Source organism: Xyrauchen texanus, chromosome 38 (genome assembly GCF_025860055.1).
Source record: "Xyrauchen texanus isolate HMW12.3.18 chromosome 38, RBS_HiC_50CHRs, whole genome shotgun sequence".
NCBI classification, from domain to species: Eukaryota; Metazoa; Chordata; class Actinopteri; order Cypriniformes; family Catostomidae; genus Xyrauchen; species Xyrauchen texanus.
Genome location: NC_068313.1, coordinates 19,359,680 through 19,387,545, shown reverse-complemented (window position 1 = coordinate 19,387,545; position 27,866 = coordinate 19,359,680). Strand labels below are relative to the sequence as shown.

At 36.9% G+C, this 27,866-nt stretch overlaps 1 protein-coding gene across 2 annotated transcripts; it reads left to right on the top strand.

Moving 5' to 3' along the window:
- Window positions 1-202: 202 nt before the first annotated feature.
- LOC127631451 (carotenoid-cleaving dioxygenase, mitochondrial-like) lies at window positions 203-27,507 on the top strand. Of its 2 annotated transcripts, none has more exons than XM_052109560.1 (12): window positions 203-270; window positions 379-571; window positions 665-876; window positions 954-1,069; window positions 1,158-1,260; window positions 1,356-1,484; window positions 1,596-1,756; window positions 1,864-2,031; window positions 2,153-2,290; window positions 2,397-2,579; window positions 3,505-3,615; window positions 3,720-4,118. In XM_052109560.1, exons 1-12 carry the CDS (start codon window positions 234-236, stop codon window positions 3,834-3,836), a joined length of 1,668 nt encoding a protein of 555 aa, XP_051965520.1. In that variant the 5' UTR covers window positions 203-233; the 3' UTR covers window positions 3,837-4,118. The 2 variants fall into 2 exon arrangements, with proteins under 2 accessions (XP_051965520.1, XP_051965521.1); XM_052109561.1 differs by lacking the exons at window positions 203-270; window positions 379-571; window positions 665-876; ... (7 more) ...; window positions 3,505-3,615; window positions 3,720-4,118 and adding exons at window positions 24,751-24,787; window positions 24,895-25,087; window positions 25,181-25,392; ... (7 more) ...; window positions 27,176-27,286; window positions 27,391-27,507.
- Window positions 27,508-27,866: the final 359 nt, after the last annotated feature.

Below are 27,866 nucleotides of genomic sequence, written 5' to 3'. Positions count from 1 at the left end.
TGAATGAGATATTAATAATAATCCTGGACTGAATTCTTGTCAAGCTGAACTGTCCATGAGCTGATCTAGATTAAATATGACCTCAGTTGGTGGGCTGTCTGTACTTTTTAATTGCATAAGCACCATGTGATCCAAAAGGATGTCTTTATAATGCAGTCTTGGAAGCAGAGGGAGCGAATCATCTCGAGAACAGCTCTTGAAATCTTACTCATTGTCAGCTCAACAAGCAGACCATGTCTACCATAAACCATCTCAACAGAAGCAGCCCTGGTAAGACATAGTTCTTAATATACTTGTACATAGAGCACAAAATTGTTGTGTTGTGGCCATTTTGTGCAATTTTGTGAATTTGAAACTCTTTGAATCTTTTCCAAATAGGCTGGAAGAAGACAAAGAGTAAAGATCAACATTTCACAGATGTGCATGGTCTCCCATGCATTGAGAAGCTGGTGTGTTCAGTGGATGAAACACCAGAGCCAATCGCAACCAAAATTACTGGTAAAATCCCCTCATGGATCAAAGGCAATTTACTCAGGAATGGACCTGGAAAGTTTGAGTTTGGAAAAAACAGGTGAGTAGCATGTGTTCCTTAATAACCTTGTAGATTTATACCAATTTATACTAAACACTGGAAAATAAATGAGCTATTGTGTTTGCGCCTCAGTTTCAACCACTGGTTTGATGGCATGGCACTTCTGCATCAGTTCCAAATTGAAGATGGAAAAGTGACATACATGAGCCGCTTCCTGAACAGTGATTCTTACAAGGAAAACACTGAGAATAACCGCATTGTTGTGTCGGAATTTGGCACGGTTGCAATACCGGACCCCTGCAAGAACTTCTTCCAGCGGTTTCTCTCTCGCTTTGAGTTACCAAGTGAGTATGAATTCTCCAGATCTGATTAAATTGGCCTGAATATGTTGTGAACTTCCCAACTTTCTCTTCCCTCAAAGAGCCAACCGACAATGCAAATGTGAGTTTTGTCCAGTACAAAGGAGACTACTATGTCAGCACAGAGACAAACTTCATGCACAAAATAGACCCAAAGACACTTGAAACCAAAGAAAAGGTACGCACAAATTTTTTAAATCAGTAAAATGTAAAACATGTTTGTATGGAGAACAAACCAAGTGAAATGAGGAAATCATTGTTTGTAGGTGGACTGGAGTAAATTCATTGCTGTTAATGGAGCCACAGCTCACCCCCATATGGATCCTGATGGAACCACATACAACATGGGCAACTCTTACACCCCTAAAGGTTTGTCAGCAGTTTAGTCAGACTCATTGAACAAATAAAAGATAGGTAGTGTTTAAAAGTGAACTTCATATTTGAGCTCTCGATTTTATTCTCAGGTGCCTTCTACAATATTATAAGAGTGCCCCCAAAGAAAGAGTATCCAGAGGATACCTTGGAAGGAGCCACAGTTGTTTGCTCTATCCCCTCTGAGGACAAGTCCAAACCATCCTACTATCATAGCTTTGGTAAGTGAACAGTGCTCATAATCTGTCATTGGTGAATATATTTTTTCATATGCATCTTTCAAAGCAAATTGGCAACCATAAATCTATTGAGATTTTACATTGTTATTGCAGCCATGTCAGAAAACTATGTGGTATTCATCGAACAGCCAATCAAAATGGATCTCTTGAAGATTGTGACAGGCAAACTGCGTGGAAAGGGAATTAGTGATGGTGTATATTGGGACCCCACACAGACCACGGTTTTCCACGTAATAAATAAGCACACGGGAAAGGTAAAAACTGCAGACTAGTAACATGATGTGTGAAACTGTCATTTAAAAATCAGCTTTGGCTCTCTCCAAAGCATGAATGAATGACTCTGTCCTTTATTTTGTTACAGCTGAGCTTCGTCAAATATTATGCAAAGCCTTTGTCAACCTTTCATCAGATAAATTGTTATGAAGAAAATGGTTTCCTGATCATGGACATCTGCTGTTCTGATGATGGCCAGGCAATTAACAACTTCATGATACAGAATTTGAAAAAGTCTGGGGATGCTCTAGATGAGGTACAACCTTAAAGAAATGTCATACATCTATGTGAAAATGCCGTCTTGTTCCTTCTGAACACATCACTTTAAGTGGCAATTATACAGTAATTGCTGGTTAATTACTTGGTCATTTTACTAGGTATACAACACATTGTGCAGAACCTTCCCCCGCCGTTTTGTCCTACCGGTGAATGTGGATAGTGACACACCCTGTGGGCAAAATCTCAACACACGCTTGAACAGCACTGCCACAGCCATTAAGACAGACAAGAACAAGGTTGGTTCGTGTGATTAACCTCTTTGTATTTTATTGAGATGTTATTTAATGATCTATTCTAATAGAAACATGTACCGTAAGTGTTTTCCGTGTATTTTTGTTTAAGGTTTTTTGTACTTATGAAGATCTTCATGGTGAGGATCTTCATGAATATGGAGGTATTGAATTCCCACAAATCAACTATTCAAAGTGCAACACCCGGCCCTACCGTTACTACTATGGATGTGGTTTCAAACACCTAGTTGGAGACTCTCTTATAAAAATTGACCTTCAAGGCAAACAAATGAAGGTTAGTTAATGGGATAGTTCACTTAAAAATGAAAATTCTCTCAGCATTTACCCACTCTCATGTCATCCCAGGTGTATATGACTTTCTTCAGCAGAACACATTTGAAGAAAAATAGAAAAATATCTTAGCTCAGTAGTTACATCAAATGTAAGTGGATGGTGATCAGTCTTTTGAAGCTCCAAATATCACAGACAGTAAGCTTAAATCTCAATCCTATGACTTCATTCATTAAATGAATGTCTTCTGAAGTGATATGATTGCTTTTGTTGCTTAGAAAACCAATATTTAAGTACATTTTTACATAAAACATTGCTCCCAGTCAGCAGCTATTCAAGAGAGCGCAGAGTTCATGTAGTCTTTCGTGTGACAAATTCACATTTAGATACAAATACAGATCTAAACCAAAACCAACAAAGCTTCTGTACAGCGTTCCTCCTGCTCAGTTGTAAACAGTGCTGTTCTTCCGGGTGTGTCGCACATGAGTCAGTTCTGGTGGGAACATGCAAACACGATTGTGTCACTAGAGCATACCATTGCTGACCAGAAGAATTGCTTTATAGAGTAGATAAAAACTACTTAGATATTTATATTTTTCGCACCAATAGCAATCGTGTTGCTTTAGAAGACATTAATTTAACTGCTAGAGTTGCATGGATGATGTTTATGTTTATGAGCTTTTTGGAGCTTCAAACCATCCACTTTGGTTTTTAAGGTTTTTAAGGAAGATATTTTTCTAATTTTCTGCAAATGTGGTCTGGTGAAGAAAGAAAGTCATATACACCTGTGATGGTGAGGGTGAGTAAATAAAATAATTTAGATTTTTGGGTAAAGTACCCCTTCAATGGTGTTAAGTGTATAACTAGAAATTTTGTAGTAATAGTAACTTTTATTTTAACTAATATATATTTTTATGATGGTCACACAGGTGTGGCAACATGCAGGCCTGTATCCTTCTGAGCCAATCTTTGTCTGTTCACCTGATGCTGTTGAGGAGGATGATGGAGTTATTTTGTCTGTGGTCATATCTCCTAATCAGGTACATCATTCTACATACCTCAGTGGTGATTAAAAAGAGCTTGTTAGTTTTTCAGAACAGTGAGAAAAATGTCAGGCTATACTAACGAGTCATTATCTGTCTAGGACAAGAGCACATTCCTTTTGGTGCTGGATGCAAAAACATTTGAGGAACTGGGTCGTGCGGAGATACCTGTCAACATTCCTTACGGTTTTCATGGGGCTTTCCAAACTATAAACTGAGGATCACTTTAAAAAGGAGACATTTCTTTTTAAAGGCTATAATTTAAGACATAAGAAGCCATACTTTAAGACTACCATGCTGTGGCTTTGATGTATTATTCTAAAGTACTTGATGTCTATTGTAGATTGATTTGCATCTTGCTTCTGGTTAGTGTCCGGTGCTGTCAAAATGTAACATCTTTGAAATATACTATTGAATGAATATTAATATTGTCTATATAAACCTGCAAAGACTCTTTTGTAAATTAAAATGGTTTCCTTATAATAAATGTACTTTAAAAAAATCTGGTTATAATTAAACTAATTTTATTTAAAATATAAATGCAGTCTCTAATTTGTATGGCTTACAGTATATTTTGCTATTATAAATGTATTATTAATGTTGATTATATTTTGTATGTTAAATTTCATATTTGTTTACTGTAATTAAAATTCAACACATTATCACTCATGAGTCAATACTTTAATTCTATAATTACATCTTTTTGTAGTACTTGATTGAAATTTGGTACAGAATTAGCTTATTCTCATTTGTAAATCATTCTGGGTAAAATCATCTGCTAAAATTAATAAAGATAATACATTCTTATACAGTATGTACAATATAGGCATTTTTAAGTCATTTTTTGAATTTTATCACAGTATGTTATGTATTTACAATCAATGTTTTAACAGTGTGGATTGTTGCTTGTGGAAAAATTTAAAAAAAAGATGCGTAATATAAATTCTTCAACACATAACACCATTAGAACGAACTAAAGATCTATCCTTGTAGTTTGTCAGAGATCAAAGCCAGAGATTGTCTCAGGTGTTCCTTCTTCTCTTTAAGATGGGATTCCAAGCTTCTGGCTTCAGAAAGAATATCTTCCAGTTCTCCAAGCTGTGAGACATCCACATTAGCTCTTTCCCTTAAAAGAGAACCTCTGAAATTAATATTTGAATGCAAACATTATCAACACCTCAAGAGACACAGAGGAGGTGTGCAAATCTGTCCAGTTATTTCAGACCTTGTGGTACTGTGAAAAGAGCATGTTGACCTCTCGGTTAACCTCTAAAACTTCAAGGGAGAAAAATCTAATGAAAACGTAAGATACCGTAAATTATTGATATAGCCTATAGTATCTGCAATTTTCTATCAATGTAAAAGCCAGTTATTTTTTCAAATAAAGTTGGCTAACTAAAAAAGATTTCATGAAATTTGAGAGTAACTTAATTTATATTTTACCATGAGGAAAACAGGACGCACCTGGAATATCACCTGGTCCCAGCTGGAGATCTGGAATATTGTGCCTTTTTCTTTTTTTATCGGAGATATTTCAGAAAGTTTGCTGCATTTTATACCTACATACACAAAAGGATCATTAGTAAAAAAGACAAGGTAGCCATCAGGTAAATTAGACAGCAAGAAAACTAAAAAGAGATCAACATCTGGCCGTAATCTCTCACCACAGATTTGCAATCATCACGGCTTCTGTGATAACAGTTCAAATGACAACAAAAAGTGATGATATCCACACCTCACGTATTTTCAATTGAGACCTCCTGTTTTATGTTCCTCTGACCACCGTGGATGCAAATCTACACGCTGAGTATGAAGGACATATAGAAGCATTCATTTAGCCTATTCTTGAAATTGTGCATCTTATTTTGGTTGATGTATAACAGCTGTACTTGCAGTGTCACGAACTGCCTCGTGTGTTTCCCCTTCACGTTCAGTTCACTTCAGTTTTTGTTTAGTTTCCCCCTGTGCTCAAGGACAACACTTCCCAGCATGAACCTGTTGATGTCTCTCACCTACCCTCAATCTTCCTCAGCTGTTCCCTGTTCCCTCATCAGTCATCTGTTTGTATGTATATATATATATATACCCTCCAGTTTCAGTCACTTATTGTCAGTTCTTATGTTCCACGTAGTTTGTATCTTCTTCTACATAATTTCCATTTAAAAAGCCTTCATTTAGATCCATTGTCTCTCATCTTATCTCTGCATATCCTTAAACAAGAACTGACCTCACAAATGGATCTAGCAGCTGTACGAATAATCCTCCTCATGCAAGGGGACTGTCCATTGGGGACCATCATGTCCATGAGTTCCTGGAGCTGGCAAATGTGGTACATTATGATGACTGTGCTCTGAAATCCTTCTTCAGAGTCAGTCTAAATAGAGCATTAAAGGCACAGCTACCTCTGGAGGACCCTCTTTGGAAATTATGTGAGTACGTGGAAATGGCTCTTAAACTATGTGGCTCACCTTTAACTGTAGGGAAAGAGGAAGACGAAATTAATTCACCCCCCACAGTGATGGTCACCCCCGCCTGCCGCCAAACATTCAAACCCTGGACAGTCCTCTGCTTTCTACGGGCAGGAGTCCCCTTGCAGCATGTGTCCCGATTCGACCAGATTGGGTTGGGGCGCTGTGTGCAACGGGCACGTAGCTGCGGGCCGTTGGAAAGGGGCCCCGCTGCACTGGCACATCAACTGCCTGGAGTTGCTGACTGTTTTCTTTTCCCTGCGGAAGTTACTCCCGCTAGTTCAGGGCAAACACGTCTTGATCAAATCAGACAACACCACCACGGTAGCGTACATAATTCACCAAGGTGGCATACGCTCCCACCACATGTCACAACTCACCTGTCGTCTCCTCCTTTGGAGCCAGCAGCGACTCAAGTCAGGTGCTATGCAAGGTCAGGGAGGACGAGAAACAAATTCCCTGGCAAATTCCCCTGAGGAAAGACCTTCTTTCCAGTAGGCCCATGATGTTAATGTTAGATTTTGATATTTCACGTGAGACTAAGCTGGCTGTGTTGTTGTTGTCCACTGCAACCCACCGTTTTGTTTTGGTAGGGTCACAGATTATCAGAATTAGTAATCTCTTGTCAGTTCAGGGCATTGTAACATAAGGAAAGGGGGCCACTTGTTTGTATATGTTTCCAGAAATGTATGGGTCAGAGTATTTGTGCTTTTTTAAGCACCTTAAATATGCTTTTGCAAAACTCTGCATTTATAATTTCAATTGGATGCTTGTCCTATTTTACCCAATCTGGTTGTGCAAGAAAGTGGACCCCACATCTCGCTGCCATACAGTGCAATGGGTTTAATTACAGTTATAAATATTTTTGTACTAATGGGGATTTCTGTGTTTATTAATGCATAGTTAGCCAGTTTTGTTTTCTCTGAGTTTATTTACGGGCCAGGCAAAATTTCCATGTGTTTGTTATTGTTAGGTCTAAATATTTAGATTTTGTAAACATAACATAAACATAACATAAAACACACAGACAGCGTTGCCACATGCGTCTCTCTCTCCCTCTGTCTCTCGAGCTGACATCCCTGGCTCCTCTTTATCCCTATCCCGCTGATTGGACTCATTCAGCGCCAGGCGTCCATCATTACGGCCTGGCCACTCCTCATCACACATTTGTTTTTAGTAGTGTTGATAATGGCCACCACACAAATTATCTCATCCAATATTCTGTACACAAAAACATGGATTTACGCAGTTACTTTAGATTTGGATAGTAACTGTTAGCTGCCAAGCATCGTCCTCCAGGCAATTGTATACATTGCGTGGCTTGATTCATGCGTCCTTCACAAAGACGAATCTGCTCGATTCCAGCCTTGCTGAAGCACCCACAGATCATCACCGATCTCCACCAAATTTCACAGAAGGTGCAAGACACTGTGGCTTAAAGGCCTGTGTAGGTCTCCGTCTAATGATTAGATGACCAGGTAAAGGATCGGTAATGATATGGGGGTGCTTCAGCAAGGCTGGAATCGGGCAGATTTGTCTTTGTGAAGGACGCATTAATAAAGCCATGTACAAGGTTATCCTGGAAGAAAACTTGTTTCCTTCTCTGACAATGTTCCCCAACTCTGAGGATTGTTTTTTCTAGCAGGACTATGGTCCATGCCACACAGCCAGGTCCATCAAGGTGTAGATGGAGGACCACCGGATTAAGACCCTGTCATGGCCAGCCCAACATCCAGACCTGAACCCCACTGAAAACCTCTGCAATGTGATCAAGAGGAAGATGGATAGCCACAAGCCATCAAACAAAGCCGAGCTGCTTGAATTTTTGCGATAGGCGCGGCATAAAGTCACCCAACAGCAATGTGAAAGACTGGTGGAGAGCATGTCAAGATGCATGAAAGCTGGGATTGAAAATCAGGGTTATTCCACCAAATATTGATTTCTGAACTCTTCCTAAGGTAAAACATTAGGATTGTGTTGTTTAAAAAAATATATATGAACTTGTTTTCTTTGCATTATTCGAGGTCTGAAAACACACATTTTCATTTTACTCAAACACATACCTATAAATAGTAAATCCAGAGAAACTGGTACTTTTGCTGCAGCCTCTTAATTTTTTCAAGAGCATATGTTTTGCCCATATATTTTGCCAGCCAGTATCTGTTGGCTCAAATGTGGGCATGCAGTGTCACCATAATATGTGCAGAATACAATTCTTAGAAAAATTTATAAAGTTTTATTTCTTTTCATGATAATAGAATATGATTTTGATCATGAGCACATTATGTTTTACTGTGCTTCGCAAATGTTCAAATGCTAAATTGATGCTATGCACTTATTTTAGTTGCTTGTAGAGACCTTGACAAATAAGCATGGTAAAATATTTAACAGGATTTAACTTTTCACCCTCACAAGTCATCCATGACTGACCTTAACACCTGTAGAATTGGCACATTGACAATATTTCAGCATCACATCTCAGTAACTTAGCATGCTTTTATTTCCACACAATTAAATAATTTTTCAATGGGAATTTGCAATTGTAATTGCTTTGATGTCCTGAAAACAGGCAGAAATAGTTTTGATTCTTAATGGATTTTTAAGGATAGTTTTGTGGCTGAACAGACTTTATAGCTTTGGAGGACAGCCTTTCTGTCATATAATCTGAAAGAGGCAACCCCTACAAACAAATCAAATTATTTAGATTGATCCAAGAAAGCAATATAGAGTGGGTTCAGCTGCTCACAGCATTCCTCCTGGAGTTGAGAAAGTAAAAATATATTGCACACCTAAAAGATAGAAGGTAGATTTACACTTTGACATGGTCAGTAATGAGCATTGGGAAAGGGTCACCATTACATCACAACAATGGGAAATGAGTAACAGTGCAAACAAAATACTGCAATGATAATAAATACTAAAGAAATAATCCACAAAACACTTCAACTGAGTTCATAACATATAACATACAGTAAAATATAAAAACACAATTTTTTGTGATATGCTGTGTTTAGAATACATAGAATGGCCCTACATCAGCACTGCTGTGATTCGGCTGTAGGTAATCACAGCAGTGCTGATGTAGGGCCATATAGCATGATTGCGAGTGTGATATTGGTTATATACAATAGTTCAATGAACAAGTACATTTTAAAAAATTAGGAAAAACCGAGTAGGTCATAAAAACACATTTGTGCATGGATCTACTTTCTTACACGACGAATCAGAATCTGCCGTTGTTGGTTCAAAACATGAATATGAACAATGATGCGTCCAAGCCTGCATTACTAATTCAAAAGGTTCACTTCAGAAATAGTATCAAGACTTGTGCTGTTTCTAACAAGTCATTGAATAAACAAGGATAGACAGCTGGATGTGTGTGTGTGTGTGTGTGTGTGTGTGTGTGTGTGTGTGTGTGTGTGTGAGAGAGAGAGAGAGAGAGAGAGAGAGAGAGAGAGATGGAGCCTGTGGATCACCAGTTGCCACACCCATTCGGAGATGCTGTCAGCTTTCTGAAGATCAGCTTTCTCAGTGGAAATAGATGTCCAAGTGGGAGTATTCCTCTCTATTTCGTGGTAGCCGGTGCTCAAGAGTCATTCACTATAGAAACAGTGATGTCCTCTGGCATTTTAAACAGTATTTATCCAATGTGGAAACTCCGATAAAAGGTAAGCTCCTTGAGTTCTGTAATAAATCAGTCTGTTGTGTCTCTCAGCATGAGCTTTAATCCTGAAGTTGTCCATTTAAAGACGTTTAAAGCTATTTCCTAGCTTAGGAAATGTATTAGTAATACAGCGATCATAAAGAGCTGTTCTATGTAAACAATGACTAACGGATTCACTTCACGTCACGAACTGGCTCATATTACACACAAAAATAATCTTTTTCCACCACCTGCTGGCTAACATATGTCATTTCAAAAATAAAGACAGTAACTCCTAACACATCTGCACTGCTCTTACAATTTAGTTTAGAACAGAATGAACGCGGAGCGGAGTGATACACACACAGTGAAGTGTCGGAGTGCTGATGCTGTCAGACCATCAGTGCTCATGGAACGTCTCTCGTCCAATCAGATTAGAGGACCGGAACTAACTGTTGTATATTTATATTTATATATATATAAAATTGTAATCGATTGACAGCCCTAATATATATATATATTAGGGCTGTCAATCGATCATAATTTCTAATCGAATTAATTACACGATGTCCCGATTAATTAATCGCATATACAAATATTTGCTGTGAAAGCCCCTTATATAACAATAATTAAATATTTAATGATTATACATATTTATATCAATATATAATTATACATAGTTATCTTTAAATATAAAAAATTATATATATGTATATATATATATATATATATATATCCATCCATCCATCCATCCATCTTCAACCGCTTATCCGAAGTCGGGTCGCGGGGCAGCTGCTCCAGCAGGGGCCCCAAACTTCCCTATCCCGAGCCACATTAACCAAGTCTGACTGGGGGACCCGAGGCGTTCCCAGGCCAGTGTGGAGATGTAATCTCTCCACCTAGTCCTGGGTCTTCCCGAGGCCTCCTCCCAGCTGGACGTGCCTGAAACACCTCCCTAGGGAGGCGGCCAGGGGCATCCTTACCAGATGCCCAAACCACCTCAACTGACTCCTTTCAACGCAAAGGAGCAGCGGCTCTACTCCGAGCTCCTCACGGATGACTGAGCTCCTCACCCTATCTCTAAGGGAGAAGCCCGCCACCCTTCTGAGGAAGCCCATTTCGGCCGCTTGTCCTCGCGACCTAGTTCTTTCGGTCATGACCCAACCTTCATGACCATAGGTGAGGGTAGGAACAAAAATTGACCGGTAGATCGAGAGCTTTGCCTTTCGGCTCAGCTCTCTTTTCGTGACAACGGTGCGATAGAGTGAGTGCATTTAAATACAAAATATTCAGATAATTAAAATGCATTACATTCTTAATCATTAATAAGACGATACAAAAAGCGGCTTTAGAATACATTGTATTGTTTACCACCATATTATTGATCATAAGTCAATCATTGGCATACAGTTCACAGCAATCCATTTCACAAGTGAATTTGTCAATCAGTTGGAGATTTATTATGAGGGCTTGTTTAAGGACCCGTCAATGTACACCTGCGTCAAAATTATTTTTTTATTTTTTTATTAATGCTTAAAAAACTTTTACATCTAGAGCCAAGAGGTATATTAAAACAAACAACAACAAAAAGGAAAATAAATACATAAACAGTTTACTAAAAATATCAAATTGTTTACATATTTCAATACACTTTACAGCTTGTTACTCAAATTGGAAATTGTTCTTAGGTATTGCTGAACCTCTGAATTAATAATTAAAACTAATGGTTTATAACCACCATACTTATATTTATGAATATTAAACTTTGCCAACAAAAGCAGAACATTAATCAAATAATATTCCTTATGAAGAGACATGTCATAGCTAAAAAAAACAAATAAAACATTTTCAAAACAAAGTTGAAAGCTGGGAATAATATGATCTCTAAAAATCTTTTAGAGTAGGGACAATTCCAAAATAAATAAAAAAAAAATTCCTCCTGCAGACCACAAAATGTACAGAATATATCGACATCAAAATTAAATCTATCTACAAGAAAATTATTAGTGAGGTAGTACTTACAAATAAGTTTGAAGGAAATTTCTTTGATTTTATTCGTGATTAAATATTTATGGGGTAATTTCCAAATTTTTCACCTTCTCAATCCAGCCACACCCTGCGTCAGACATGCTTGTATAGCGTCTCGGGTGCGTTGCATCATAAACATAAAATGTTTAGGTCACTGTTTCAAGTTAAATATAGTTTAATACTCAATCTTTAAACACATCTTGAGATCCCTTAGTTCGCATTAGGGAACTAACTCCTTCAAGTGTTTTGAACGCAAGAACGTAAAGCATGTTTGTATGTTTGGATCGCACTGCCTTTTTCTTCACTGTATAAACTGTGTGTTACTCATACAACTGAAATTCCACTTACTGCCCTCTGGAGTAAACAGGTGGTACTACAAGCTTGCATTTCTCAGGACTCTTGGGAAATGCAAGAGTGGAGGTGGGAGGGGGTGGGGGGGTGCATTGCGATTAAATGTGTTTGTTTTTTGTAAAATTAATCGCACTGAATTAACGCGTTAAATAGACAGCCCTATATATATATATTCATTCAGAATTATCTATGGCCAACATTAGTTAACAAACACAAGTCATGTTGGTTGATATTTCTTCTTATTCAAATAATTAAAAACAAATATTATAAAAAATATCCAGCAATATCTAACAGCTAAAATATGCTATAATATGAATGTAAGCTTGCTTTTATGTCTGAAGGACATAGCGAATTCCAGGGTCTGTGGTAACACTGCTATTCACTTCAATCAGGAACAAGCTATAGTGATGCCACTTCACATGCACAGACTTCCCAAAAGTCTGTTTTTGAGGATCGAAAGTAAATGTAAAATCTGAAGATAATTTGTGATCAGTTTTCATTCAAATGAAACAGAAATAACTTTGTTTTCATCACTGTCTAGTTGGCTATCAGATGATTGACAAGTGTCAGTGCTGAAATAACTAGCAAATAAAATAGTGTTACAACCAACCCGTGTTTATAAACTATGTGCCATGATAAAATTGATTGAAGAGAAACTTTATATATACTTTAAAATGATTAATAATAAGTGAAACAAATACTGAGTAAGATTTGTATTAAACTGATTAAGCTTTACCATTTTGTTTCTACTATTTGCCATTCTGTATTATGTGCCATGGGAGCTATTATGTGCCCCTCTGAGCAGTGTTGAGGATCCAAACAATGGGCACACAAAGGGTCAACAAATCAAAGGCTGTGCAACAAATGTCACAAAAATCTGATTAATTTCAGGAAACTATCATTTATATTATAATCGGTGAACATTTAGTTTGAAAACACTTGTCTGGGTCAACATTTAAGTCTATTTGTCAGACATCACCTATCAATCAGCCATTGATGTTTGTGTGTAATTCTGCAATTCAAACTGCAAAAAGAGATCTGTTTGAAAGAGGAAAGTGTTTTTTCTGGTAATAAAATTTGTATGATAAAAAAGTACATTACTGCCAGATAAAGGTAATGTAAAGAAGAAAAAAACTTGCAACTGACCCTGCAGCATGGAAGATTTGGAATATCGTCAAATATTGTGATTGAAGAAATATTTGGTTGGCAGTTGGCATAATCACAACACTTAACAGAAAAATATACCTCTTTTGTGACAAAAACAATTGTGGTGTACTGTAGTAATTTGATTCCTGAGCTTTACACAAAAATGTGAACATTTTACAAATGACCCCAGTTTCCTCTATTTTAAGAGCAAAACAGTCAAAACAAGTGGTTAAAAAAATAAAACTTAAATAGCTATGCTGCAATTCAAGTTTCATCAACTCAACAGGCTTATCTGCAATTTGATGTGTTCAAATGAAGGGTTGTAGAGCTTTTAGAGAACTTTTTAACATGTTATCTCATATTTTCACCACATAATGTTGAATGGTGCAGACAAAAACCCCATGCGTAATTCTGATCTATTGTGGTTTGCACTGGATGAAAACCCTTATTTGTACAACACTAGATTCTTCATGAAACATGAGCCACTCATAAAATAGTAACCTAACACATTTCTTTTTCTACCTTAAATTGCATTAACATGTGTTAAGCTGTTACCTAAATCAGACTTTTTCACTTTAAGGTCTTTTCTTTTGCTTTAACTATACATTTCTTGTCCCCACAACACCCCCAGAATGATCTTTATACTATGGCTTTCATTTATCCCGTTTCTTCCTACTAAATATATCCTGAATATTGCCTTTAAGCAGCTTAACACCAAAGTGAGGTCTGTATTGTGGTATTGAATCAAAGGTAATAGCCTAATTTACTTTTTATTTAAGTAAAACCCAATTGTGGCAGACATCGAATAAACTAAAATGTTCTTTGTTTTCATTATTGCCATCTCTGAGGTCTTGTTCTATAGTGGCAACATGATGATGACATTTTCTTGAGATGTGAATAGCATTCATATAATGTATGCCAAATTGTTATACTTATATTTAATTTTTATTGTCTTAAATGGTTTATCTTTTTCAGACTTAACATTTATAGATATTGGCTCATATACCAAGACAAAAACAACATATGTACTAAAATGATAATTTGTATTATCTATTGGAACAACATAACCTGTTAAGATCAGGCTACTGAGAGTTTGAGTCTGATTTAAGAATATTCAACCATTTTTCAATGACTTGAACAGTATTTGCATGACAACAATTTTTGCTAAAGCATTTCTCATATATTTTCCAAAATAATGTGTATAAATAAACAATAATTTAATATAATCTAATGAATAATGCAAAAAGAAAAGAAAAAAATAATTAAAAGAATATCAGTAGTTCACAATAGCATGTTTAGATTCTGTGGTATAAAATTTGATTCAATATTTTGTTTTATTAAATGTATTTGTTTTTTAGGTTAGAGAAGTTATGACATAATTTGTTGCTGATTTGGGAATTTCCCAAACAGATTAGATTGATTTAATACAATAAGGAGATATTTATTAGATTATAATGGCAATGAACAATACTGTAAGTCCTCAACATATTGAAATCTGGGTAGACCTGTATGATGGTTAACTGCTTTTGAACTAAAATAATTGCCTTTGAGATTCCATTTATGTATAATAAATTATGTTCTTGTACTGGGCACAATGACGATAAAGTTTAATCTAATCTAAACTATGTGTGTGTGTGTGTGTATATGTCATCATTGTGTAATTAGATAAATTATGATTGTGAATTGTGTTTAAAAATAGGTAATTAAATAACTGTATTTATGCCCCATTGAGCAAGATGAAGCGACGGTGTCAAGGAACACAAAACTCCATGAGATGTTGATTAATGGAGAAAAATAACCTTGGGAGAAACCAGACTCACTGTGGGGGCCAGTTCCCCTCTAGCTACACAGCATGAATATAATGACAATATTACTTATGTATAGATAAGTCATGGTTTAAAATTATTAAAGTAAGTGTTAAGGGTCAGTGTTTAAACAAAGATTTTGTATGAACTCTAAGATTAATGACTAATGTCTTTGAAGTCTATCCTGGATTAACTGCAGAAGTTCACATTGATGCAATTGTCCTTGTTAGTTGGCTGATGAAGGGTTTTGTTGGTAATTCATTGATAGTCTATGTATTCCATGTCAATAGTGTAATCCATCATTAGACTGAGGTGATGCAGGCCGAGATCAGTGAGGTGCAACGTAGTTCAACCTGGCCGGTAATTTCCGTGAGGTGTTTCCAAAGTCCAAGGTTCAGGCACTGGCATATGAAGTATCCCATGTATTATGATTGGAATTGGCATCAGTTCATCCTCTGATGTCCATCATAATAAACTGAAGTGATGTTTGGCTGGCACCGGCTGCATTTAGTCATCATTATTCAGTGACACGTAGCAGTGGAGTCTGACACCAAGCAGGAACGGAGATGGATACAGCCGGTTCTGGTGACCTCAGGATAGGAGTCCCGAGGATGAGAAACAGGGAAACAAATAGAATAATATTAGCATAGATGCCATTCAATTTATTGCAGAGTTCATGATCAATGTTTCTGGTTCCGGCAGACCTAACTAAAGCAGCCTAATTGTGGGTTGAAGGATAAATTAGGTGTATGCCTGGCTAAATAGATGAGTCTTTAGTCTAGACTGAAACTGAGGGAGTGTGTCTGCATCTCAAACAGTGTTAGGGAGACTATTCCATAGTTTAGTAGCCAAATACGAAAAGGATCTACCTCATTTTGTGGATTTCCATTTACATCGACAAAGTGGTAACGGTCTGATAAATAGGACCTATACGATGCTAATGCAACTCCACAAATTCCAACATAATTCTCTAGCCTATTCAAGAGTCTGTCATGATGTCATGATCTATCATGTCGAATGCAGCACTAATATCTAAAAGCACTAGAAGTGAAATGCTGCAACGATCAGATGAGAAGCGCGAGTCATTTGTAACTCTGATAAGTGCAGTCTCTGTACTATGATGAGGCCTAAATCCTGACTGAAATTGTTCATATATACTATTTCTCTGTATAAATGAACATAGTTGGGAGGGCACTACCTTTTCTAGTATTTTCGACATAAATGGGAGATTTAAAATCTGTATATAATTAGCCAGTTCTCCAGGATCAAGTTGTGGCTTCTTAATAAGCGGTTTGATAACTGCCATTTTAAAGTTTCTTGGGACATGTCCTAAGGATAGCAAGTTAATAATATCAAGAAGAGTTTCTGAAATTACAGGAAATACCTCTTTTAAGAGCTTAGTTGGTATTGGATCTAACATAAATGTTGTGGCTTTTGATGTTTCAATACGTTTTGTTAGCACTTCATGACATTTGACAGTGAATGATTGAAGTTGCACGTGAGGAAAATAATGAGACACTGTTTTCTGAGGTGCTATGATAGATGATTGAATAGTTCCAATTTTATTTATGATTATTATCAGTAAAGAAATTCATGAAGTCATTACTCTTGTGCTGCGATGTAATATTTGGTTAAGTTGAGGCTTTATTCCTAACCAATTTAGCCACAGTACTGAATAAACACCTAGGATTGTTGTGGTTATTTTCTACGAGTTTACTCAAATATGTTGACCTGGCAGCTTTTAGTGCCTGTCTGTAGCTACATACACTATCCTTCCATGCACCACAAAATACTTCTAATTTTGTATTCTTCCACATGCACTCCATTTGTCGATGCATGAGTGTGATCATTGTACCATGGTGCAGGGCTTATTTCTTTCGTTTTCTTTAAACGAAGGGGGGGGCGACACTATAAAGAGTGCTAGAGAAGACTGCATTTATATTTTCTGTTATTTCATCAAGTTCTTCTAGGCTTTGGGTTTACTGAGTAAATTAGATAGATCTGGAAAATTATTATTGAAGCTATCTTTAGTGGTCAATAGTTCTACCTGAATGATAGCGTGGTGTAGATTGAGTGACATTTGCTGATTGCAGCATACAAGAGACAAGGTAATGATCCAAGATGTCATCGCTCTGCGGCAGAATTTCGATATTATCAACATCAAATCCATATGAAAGAATTAAATCTAGCATATGATTATAGCAAAGAGTTGGTCCTGTTTCATTTTGTCTGACTCCAAGAGAGTTGAGAATATCGATAAATTCCAGGGGTGTAAAGAAATGAATTACAAATACTCACGTTACAGCAATTAACTACTTTTTCTCAAGAATTGTACTTTAAGTAGTTTAAAATTTGTATACTTTTACTTTTAATTGAGTGCATTTTAAGAGCTGTAACTGTACTTTTACTGTGCACTGTACTTAACACCTGAACATCACGGCCGCAGCGGAAAGGTATTTTCGCAGTGAAAAAGGCAATTACTTGATCAAGTCATCTGAGTTTAACTTGCTGAAGCCAGATATCAGCCTCCATTAATCCTGCCTCTAATTTGAAGAAACATATGAAGGTAAATTGCATATATCTGCTTACGAGATTCTGTGTCTATAACGCCTGTAATCTATCACTGTGTTTATTGGGGTGCTGTGAGAGATTAATGCAATGTTATCAATAGGGCTGGGCAATAAAATGAGCTGAATAACTTTAGTAGCTTTAAAAGTATTAATGTAATAGAATAAATCAGTGACATTTTTAATAATAATATTTTTTCTTTAATATTATTTGTTTTTTTAATAATAGCCGACCCCAGATGTAGAGTGTGTGTTAACTGGCATAATACATTACCAGGAAAGTAGAGATGATAAAATAATATATAATTATGCTTAGCCTTTATAAAGATCAACATTTGTACAGCAATACTCTCATCATTTACTCACTCTCATGCCATCCCTTTCTTCAGAACACAAATGAAGATTTTTAGATGAATATTTCAGCTCTGTAGGTCCATTCAATGGAAGTAAATAGTGACCAGAACTTTGAAGCTCCAAAAAGCACATAACAGCAGCACAAAATAATATATACACCTCCAGTGGTTTTAATCCATGACTTCAGAATTGATATGATATACTGTATTTTTGTTCTTTATATAACGGATTTGTAATAGATTTGCACTACGTGCAAACAGATCAATATTTAAGAAATTGTTTGCTATAAATTCTTCTCTCTGCCCAGTAGGTGGTGATATGCATTAAGAAAGTGAATCACTAAAAACACAAGAACAATGTGAAATTTAAAGTGGAGATTCACTGAGCTGGGAGGAGAATTAATAGTAAAAAAAGGAATTAAATATTCAGAATCAGAATGAGCTTTATTGCCAAGTATGCTTACACATACAAGGAATTTGTCTTGGTGACAGGAGCTTCTAGTGTACAACAGTACAAACATTACTAAAAAACAGCAGCAAGACATAGATAATAAAAAAAATAAAAAAGAGAATAAAAATAAATTACACATATATGTACATTCACTCACCTTCATACATACCCACATACACACACGTAGTGCAAATCTATTACATAAAGAACAAAAATACAGTATATCATGTACAGTGCAATGTATGTAATGGCAGAAGTGGATATGTTGGATTATATAAATAGACTTAAGTGTATTGCACATAATTATTGCTCAGTGGGGCAATTTAACTGTTCATGAGATGGATTGCCTGAGGGAAAAAACTGTTCCTGTGTCTGACAGTTCTGGTGTTCAGAGCTCTGAAGTGCCGGCCAGAAGGCAACAGTTGAAAAAGGTAGTGGGCTGGGTGAGTGGGGTCCAGAGTGATTTTTACAGCCTTTTTCCTCACTCTGGAAGTGTATAGTTCCTGAAGGGGGGGGCAACCAATAATCCTCTCAGCAGTCCGAACTGTCCTCTGTTGTCTTCTGATGTCTGATTTAGCTGCACAAAACCAGACAGTTATTGAAGTACAGAGGACAGACTCAATGACTCAATGCAGGAAATTTAGACCCTACACATAAACTGATTTTAATGTAATTGATCACCATTTTAAAACGTGATGTATGAAACAGTGAATTGAAAATACATTTTTAATCTCCATTTCTGTTATCATGTCACCCTATTATTGTTTTTTGGAATCAGATTCATGTAATGTTTATTTGGGATGGGCATTTATTAATCATTTGGTATTTTAATATTTAAGCTCATAAAAAATATTCTATTATTTAAATCAAGGTAATTAATGAGAAAGAGACGTCAAATGTTTTTTTTTTTAAGTCAAAGGTTGTGTCACCATTAAAAAAAAACAAGCTTCAAATTATAAGCTCACGCAAAGCAAAGAAAAAGAAACGGCTAATGAAGTAGACTGACGCAGTTAACATACAGGACGTGTGTATACACTCATATAATAGTTATCATGATTATATTGTATCTCATGTCATGATTTTGTTGAGAAAAACAAGCTCAGTAAACTATACTCATTTATACACACCAGTTTAAATGATGGGCTGTCCCTTACCTCAGCTAGCAAAGTCTTTCTCATATGCCATGTTTGTTATTTACAGAAGTGTCATAGGGAATATGTTGCTACAGGGACACTGCTTTCTGATGAGTTGCACATATATGAGAGCTCTTGGAGTCAGTAGCATTTCTCAGCAGATTCAAAACAACAGAGAGGAGGAATGGAAAATAAAGAAAGTTGTTACAACACAGAAACATGTAATTCACCCTTGCACTATATTGAAAGCATGTCTGTAATGTCAGTGTACATGGGTGGGTACATTACCATGTAATTTGTGTGCGTGGCTTGCGGGCGCGCAGGTGACCAGAAGCGAGCATCAAGGTGTTGACTGAGAGGTGAGCAGTGCGCTTAGTAATCCCGTCCAGACAAGGCAATGAATGGAACTTGACAGTGTTAATTCCCACCGCCGTATGCACTGAAAACGCTCTGCCAGGAGTGACTGCGAGGTGCAAAGGTTTCGCCGAATCTTCAGCAGCGAGACAGCAGTCCTTGGGAAGCTGCGTTTAGTCTTCCTGGTTTCTCCTATCTCCGTAATTACTCAGCCCCTTTCCTCTAACACTCAGTCATTTTTATACACTTCCAATTACCTCCCGGATATGCCGCTTCATTTCCGTTTTTAAAAGAATACGATGGCACTATTAAAGGCATGGTACGAGATACATTTTAAAGGAACAGAATGGTAATATTTAAGTACCGTCATATTGTACACCTTTTATCCAGTACATTTAAACAGGAACCCAGCTTTCTCACAGTAAGCCATATTCTCACAATAACCTGCTTTTTTGGTGTCCATCTGAACATACTGACAGAACCGTTTGCTCAACAAATGTGATCAACTTGTGTCCACACTCAACAGCGCCACCCAGTGCATTCTGTTATAACTGCCAGTTTTAGTTTGTGTGACACTGCATCTCACAGTATATATGGCCAACAAAGCACAACTTTGCGAAATTCAAATAGTATTTTTACTATTTGAATAATTATTGCATAACGAATATTCAAATATTCGACTACTCGTGCACATCCCTAGAGTTTATAAGTGTATTTTAAAAGCTGGCATACAGTGTTCATTATAATGGGGCATAGGTTTTGCAACTCTGTACTCAATACGCACTACTCATGAGTACAGCCCGAAGCCATTTGTTTTGAGAATAAGGCTGGCTGATGAAGTTATTGGCTGGCTAGCCGGCTCAGCCAAAACCTAAATGGCTGCTGCAGCCGCCAAACTATTCATAGCTGCAAATGGCTGAAGCTGCCACTTCATGTCTACAGATGTCTATGTTATACTGATTTACTAGATCTCAATATTTCCAAGCAATGCATGGCTTACACTATATTTCTACAAAATCCAATACAATGTAATAAAGAAAACACCAGATTTTACTTTCACAACGTATGTACATATTTATTTTGTAGTCTGTATGCTACGCAAACAGACGAAGTGTAGTAAAATAAAGACCTAAATGTGTATTTCGGACTTTTTTTCACCACAAGTCTGAAAGAAGACATGTTACTGAAAACAAATATCCAAAAATCTAAAAATTGACCAGTAAAAAAAAAACGATGTTTTTGCCTGCCGTGTCTCGCCTTAATATAAACACACACTGTTATCAGTAGCCTATTATTTTGGACACAGTTTTGCACATTTCACTTCAGTGTACACTGAAGCATGCGTCGTGAATTAGCAATGTGGAAACGGTGGTTTGTTACTGCAGTAATATCACGTTCAGTGCTATAAATCTCTCCGTTCCAGAATATTTGGTTCATAACATCAATCTTTGATTCAGGTGTTTGTGCAACCGTGCCCTGAAGATTTAACAAAAGTCTGGGTAGGCCTAAGTAAAAAAAAAAAAAGGAAGTAGGAATTAGGAAAGTATGTGAGAAGTGAGATCAAAATTACCTTGCTTGCTTCTTTCCGCCATTTCACCTCAGTGCGAGAAAAAAATGCATCGCTTCTTCTGTACGGAAAACGAGCAATTTTAATTGGTCGTCAATTCACTGTGAGTCTGTGGATCGTAGCAACGAGCACAAGACTGTGCTGTTATGAATCCAGTGGGAAAATAGATATCGTGTATTGTTTATATATTTTGTGTGTGTATGTCTCAATGTGATAGAATTATTATTTGATGCAAATAATTCTAGCCGGCTCAGCCAAACTTTATCAGATGGCGGCTCAATTTGGCTTACGAAATTATTGGCTGGCGGCGGCTGAAATTCTAAATGGCGGCGCCTGGCGGCGGCTTCGGGGTCTACTCATGAGTACTTTTAAATGAGCTACTCTTTTACTCTTACTTGAGTAGTTTTTAGGACAGTTACTTTTACTCTACTGTGAGAAATATAAATTGTACATGCTGTCTTTATTTTGACATCTAACTTTGTATGTATGTGTGCGAATCACAGAATCACACCACACGCACGAAGAGTCCATGACCTTCATAGATGCTGTTAGTTTGTCTTGTCTTATCCTCATTTGGAATGGTCTGTGCTCCAACGAGCACATACTACTTTCTTTGAGCCAAATATCTCAGTCGGACATAACAAATATCTAGGACTGCTTGACCTCATATGATTACCGTTCCCGTGCTATTCCAGTAAAAATGTATTGTCCTTGGCTGTATCGCAAGTCTTGCTATCACTATACTATTGGCTGTTGTTCTTTCTTCTCCCTTCATGAACTCCTCAGATACGCGGACTCCCGATTGCACTTAGCTGGGCATGCACTGAAAGGGACCGAGGAATTCTTGATGGTAGAGGTGTTGTATTCTAGACTACATCGAGATCCAAGTTTATTCCTACAGAGGAATTCTTGATGGCAGAAGTGTTGTATTACTACAATGAGATCTAAGTTTCCTACATCTACTCACACTACAATTTTTGGGAAGTAACAGTACTTCTACTTGAGTATGATTTTTCAGTACTCTTTCCACCCCTGCTCATTCTTAATGTTCTCCTACGAAAATCTAGAGGCATTTCCTCCATCTCCACTTGAATTGATGACACTGGAGATGTCCTAAATGCTCCGCAACTTATCCTTAGAGCTTGAGTCTGAACTACTTCAATCTTTTTAAGCCATGTTGTGGATGCAGAACTGTGTATCAAACTCCCATAATCTATTGCAGATCTAATCAATGCATTGTAAATTTTTCTTATCGATTGTCTACTAGCTCCCCACTCAGCACCAGCCAACCACCTCATTACATTTATTCCTTTTTTTCATTTGTTTACTATTTCTTGAATATGTACACCAATTGTCAATTTTGAGTCCGTCCACATACCTTAAATTTTATTACTGCTACTTTTTCCAGCTCTTGTCCATACATTTTAATACTCACTCTAGGGTTTTTCCTCTTTTATGTGAAACAAATGACTGGATTTTCGCTACTGAGAACCGAAAACCCCACGTATTTGCCCAAGTCTTAACTTTGTTTACTGCCCCCTGCAGGATCTTCACTACATATGTCTCATTTCTGCCCCTCTTCCATAATGCACCATCATCTGCTTACAATGATATACCTACTACTCCCATGTCTATTTGTCAATAAATATCATTAATCATTATATTAAACAATATTATAGAATATTTTCTATAGAATATACTTGTGAGTACTTACTTGTATGAAGAGCTATAAAATAACAAATCTTTGATCCAATCATATATCTTTCCTGAAATTCCCATTTTATCAAGTTTCATTAACAAACCTTCCTTCCACAACATATCGTATGCCTCTTCTATATCGAAAAATACTTCAACTATCACCTCTTTATTCACATGAGCATTTCTTATTGCTGTCTCCAAACTAATTACAGAATCCATTGTATTTCGCCCCTTCCTGAAACCACTATGTTATTGGGAAAATAACCCTTTTCCCTCAATAAAATAAATCAATATTGACACCATTTACCATTCATTCTATACGTTTGCACCAGTTTGAGGTCAGTGCTATAGGGCTATATCTGCTTGATTAAGACTGATCTTTCCCTGGCTTAACAATCGTCACTATAGTCACATGTTTCCACACAGACGGTAATTACCCTCTTATATTTAAATAAACCCAGTATTGTCTTTTATGATGTTTCCGATACATTTTTAATCATCTCAACACTAATTTCATCTTTTCCTGGAGAAGTCTGTCTAACTCCCATGAGCACTCTCTTCATTTCTAATAATAAAAACTCTGCCTCTATTATACTACCTTCATACCCTCTTTTTCCAAAATTGTTGTATTAACTCTCACACACTGTTCCCTATATTTTCTCATTTCTTCAGAAATATTGTCATTACTATGCATCTTATAAATGTTTCTGCTAATACTTCTGCTTTTTCACTATCTGTAACTGCTAATTTATCCATATTTATTAATACTGGTATACTGCTATATCTTTGAATCCCACTCATCTTCCTAATTATCCCCCAAATATAATTAATTTCAATGCTTTCAAAAAATTCCCTCCAATATTTCCTCTTTGCTATTCTTATTACATGCCTTACTATTGCTTGTGCCCTCTTATAGCTTATTAAGTCAACATAGTTCAAGTTTCTTACTTTCCTAAGAGCTTTATTTCTTTTTGACACTACCTCACTACATTCTTCATTCCAACAAGGAACCACTTTTTTCCTTTTTCCTACTTTCTTTTTGCCAATTACTTCTTCTGCTGCTCTCCATATCAGTTTACTTACTTTTGTATTAAATTCATCTCCATTCTCCATTTTATCCAAAACCCCTTCCTAACATGGATGATTTTTTACAAATCTTCTTATATTTATCCCAATTAGCCTTTTTAAACTTCCATCTCTCCATTCTCTCTACCTTCCCTTTTTGAATATCAATCCCTATTTCACAATTATCTGATACCAATGTTAAATCTATTGCAGAAACCTTAAACATTAAGTTTAGCATCCACTCAGAAATTTATCAGGCTATTCATTAGCAGCATTTGAGCATTCAAAGAATAATTAAATCGGTTAGTTAAGATTGTGAAAACGATCCAGGACTGAATCCAAACAACTCATTCTTATCAATCTGTAGATAAGATGATCAAGGCAAAAAATGACATCAGTTGGTGGGGTCTGCATAAGCACCATGTGACTCTTTAAAAGACAGTCCTGGCAGCAGTAAAGTCGTACTCATCTTCAACTCATCAAGCCACCACAAGCAGACCAGTATGTCTACCATAAACCACCTGAACAGAAGTAGTCCTGGTAAGACACAATTCTTGTCTGAAATTAATAATAGAGCACAACAATTTTTTGTTGTGGCCAACATGTAATTTGGAGGATTTTAAACACTTTGAATCTTTTCCAAATAGGCTGGAAGAAGACAAAGAGTAAAGATCAACATTTCACAGATGTGCATGGTCTCCAATGCATTGAGAAGCTGGTGTGTTCAGTGGATGAAACACCAGAGCCAATCGCAACCAAAATTACTGGTAAAATCCCCTCATGGATCAAAGGCAATTTACTCAGGAATGGACCTGGAAAGTTTGAGTTTGGAAAAAACAGGTGAGTAGCATGTGTTCCTTAATAACCTTGTAGATTTATACCAATTTATACTAAACACTGGAAAATAAATGAGCTATTGTGTTTGCTCCTCAGTTTCAACCACTGGTTTGATGGCATGGCACTTCTGCATCAGTTCCAAATTGAAGATGGAAAAGTGACATACATGAGCCGCTTCCTGAACAGTGATTCTTACAAGGAAAACTCTGAGAATAACCGCATTGTTGTGTCGGAATTTGGCACGGTTGCAATACCGGACCCCTGCAAGAACTTCTTCCAGCGGTTTCTCTCTCGCTTTGAGTTACCAAGTGAGTATGAATTCTCCAGATCTGATTAAATTGGCCTGAATATGTTGTGAACTTCCCAACTTTCTCTTCCCTCAAAGAGCCAACCGACAATGCAAATGTGAGTTTTGTCCAGTACAAAGGAGACTACTATGTCAGCACAGAGACAAACTTCATGCACAAAATAGACCCAAAGACACTTGAAACCAAAGAAAAGGTACGCACAAATTTTTTAAATCGTAAAATGTAAAACATGTTTGTATGGAGAACAAACCAAGTGAAATGAGGAAATCATTGTTTGTAGGTGGACTGGAGTAAATTCATTGCTGTTAATGGAGCCACAGCTCACCCCCATATGGATCCTGATGGAACCACATACAACATGGGCAACTCTTACACCCCTAAAGGTTTGTCAGCAGTTTAGTCAGACTCATTGAACAAATAAAAGATAGGTAGTGTTTAAAAGTGAACTTCATATTTGAGCTCTCGATTTTATTCTCAGGTGCCTTCTACAATATTATAAGAGTGCCCCCAAAGAAAGAGTATCCAGAGGATACTTTGGAAGGAGCCACAGTTGTTTGCTCTATCCCCTCTGAGGACAAGTCCAAACCATCCTACTATCATAGCTTTGGTAAGTGAACAGTGCTCATAATCTGTCATTGGTGAATATATTTTTTCATATGCATCTTTCAAAGCAAATTGGCAACCATAAATCTATTGAGATTTTACATTGTTATTGCAGCCATGTCAGAAAACTATGTGGTATTCATCGAACAGCCAATCAAAATGGATCTCTTGAAGATTTTGACAAATGGGTTTACTGATGGCTTATATTGGGACTCCAACCTGAACACGGTTTTCCACGTAATAAATAAGCACACGGGAAAGGTAAAAACTGCAGACTAGTAACATGATGTGTGAAACTGTCATTTAAAAATCAGCTTTGGCTCTCTCCAAAGCATGAATGAATGTCTCTGTCCTTTATTTTGTTACAGCTGAGCTTCGTCAAATATTATGCAAAGCCTTTGTCAACCTTTCATCAGATAAATTGTTATGAAGAAAATGGTTTCCTGATCATGGACATCTGCTGTTCTGATGATGGTCAGACATTGAGCAACTACATGATACAGAATTTGAAAAAGTCTGGGGATGCTCTAGATGAGGTAAAACCTTAAAGAAATGTCATACATCTATGTGAAAATGCCGTCTTGTTCCTTCTGAACACATCACTTTAAGTGGCAATTATACAGTAATTGCTGGTTAATTACTTGGTCATTTTACTAGGTATACAACACATTGTGCAGAACCTTCCCCCGCCGTTTTGTCCTACCGGTGAATGTGGATAGTGACACACCCTGTGGGCAAAATCTCAACACACGCTTGAACAGCACTGCCACAGCCATTAAGACAGACAAGAACAAGGTTGGTTCGTGTGATTAACCTCTTTGTATTTTATTGAGATGTTATTTAATGATCTATTCTAATAGAAACATGTACCGTAAGTGTTTTCCGTGTATTTTTGTTTAAGGTTTTTTGTACTTATGAAGAACTTCATGGTGAGGATCTTCATGAATATGGAGGTATCGAATTGCCACAAATCAACTATTCAAAGTGCAACACCCGGCCCTACCGTTACTACTATGGATGTGGCTTTGGACACCTGGTTGGAGACTCGCTTATTAAAATGGACCTTCAAAGCAAACAAATGAAGGTTAGTTAATGGTGTTAAGTTTATAAGCAGAAATTATGTCACTAATTGGAACTCATACAGTAAACACTGTTTAATGAAATGATGATGGTCACACAGGTGTGGCAACATGCAGGCCTGTATCCTTCTGAGCCAATCTTTGTCTGTTCACCTGATGCTGTTGAGGAGGATGATGGAGTTATTTTGTCTGTGGTCATATCTCCTAATCAGGTACATCATTCTACATACCTCAGTGGTGATTAAAAAGAGCTTGTTAGTTTTTCAGAACAGTGAGCAAAATGTCAGGCTATACTAACGAGTCATTATCTGTCTAGGACAAGAGCACATTCCTTTTGGTGCTGGATGCAAAAACATTTGAGGAACTGGGTCGTGCGGAGATACCTGTCAACATTCCTTACGGATTTCATGGGGCTTTCCAAACTATAAACTGAGGATCACTTTAAGAAAGTCCTAACCTAAGGTTACACTACCATAGTGTGGCTTTCATGCAATATTCTTAGGTGCTTCATGTCTATTGACCTGTAATGATCAGTTTGTCTCTTGTGTCTGGATTGTCTAGCCCTGTCGAAATGTTAAATCTTTGAAATATTTTCTAAACGAAATTCTAAGATCATGTATACAAATCTACATTGGTTCTACACTTGTTTCCTTTTCATACTTTTAAAATTGATGTTATAATTAAACAGAATGCATTTTACATTTTACAACATAAATGCATCTACAGTGTTATTGCAGTGTCTAATGCAAATGGCTTATATATAGTTAGCTAATATACATTTGCTACAGTATA

Bases quoted from the DNA above. Each gene is read 5' to 3' on its own strand.
- LOC127631451 (XM_052109560.1), top strand. From the start codon at position 234: ATGTCTACCATAAACCATCTCAACAGAAGCAGCCCTG. The intron at 1,485-1,595 runs GTAAGTGAACAG...TTGTTATTGCAG, and splicing joins ATCCTACTATCATAGCTTTG to CCATGTCAGAAAACTATGTG. The intron at 2,580-3,504 runs GTTAGTTAATGG...ATGGTCACACAG, and splicing joins TTCAAGGCAAACAAATGAAG to GTGTGGCAACATGCAGGCCT.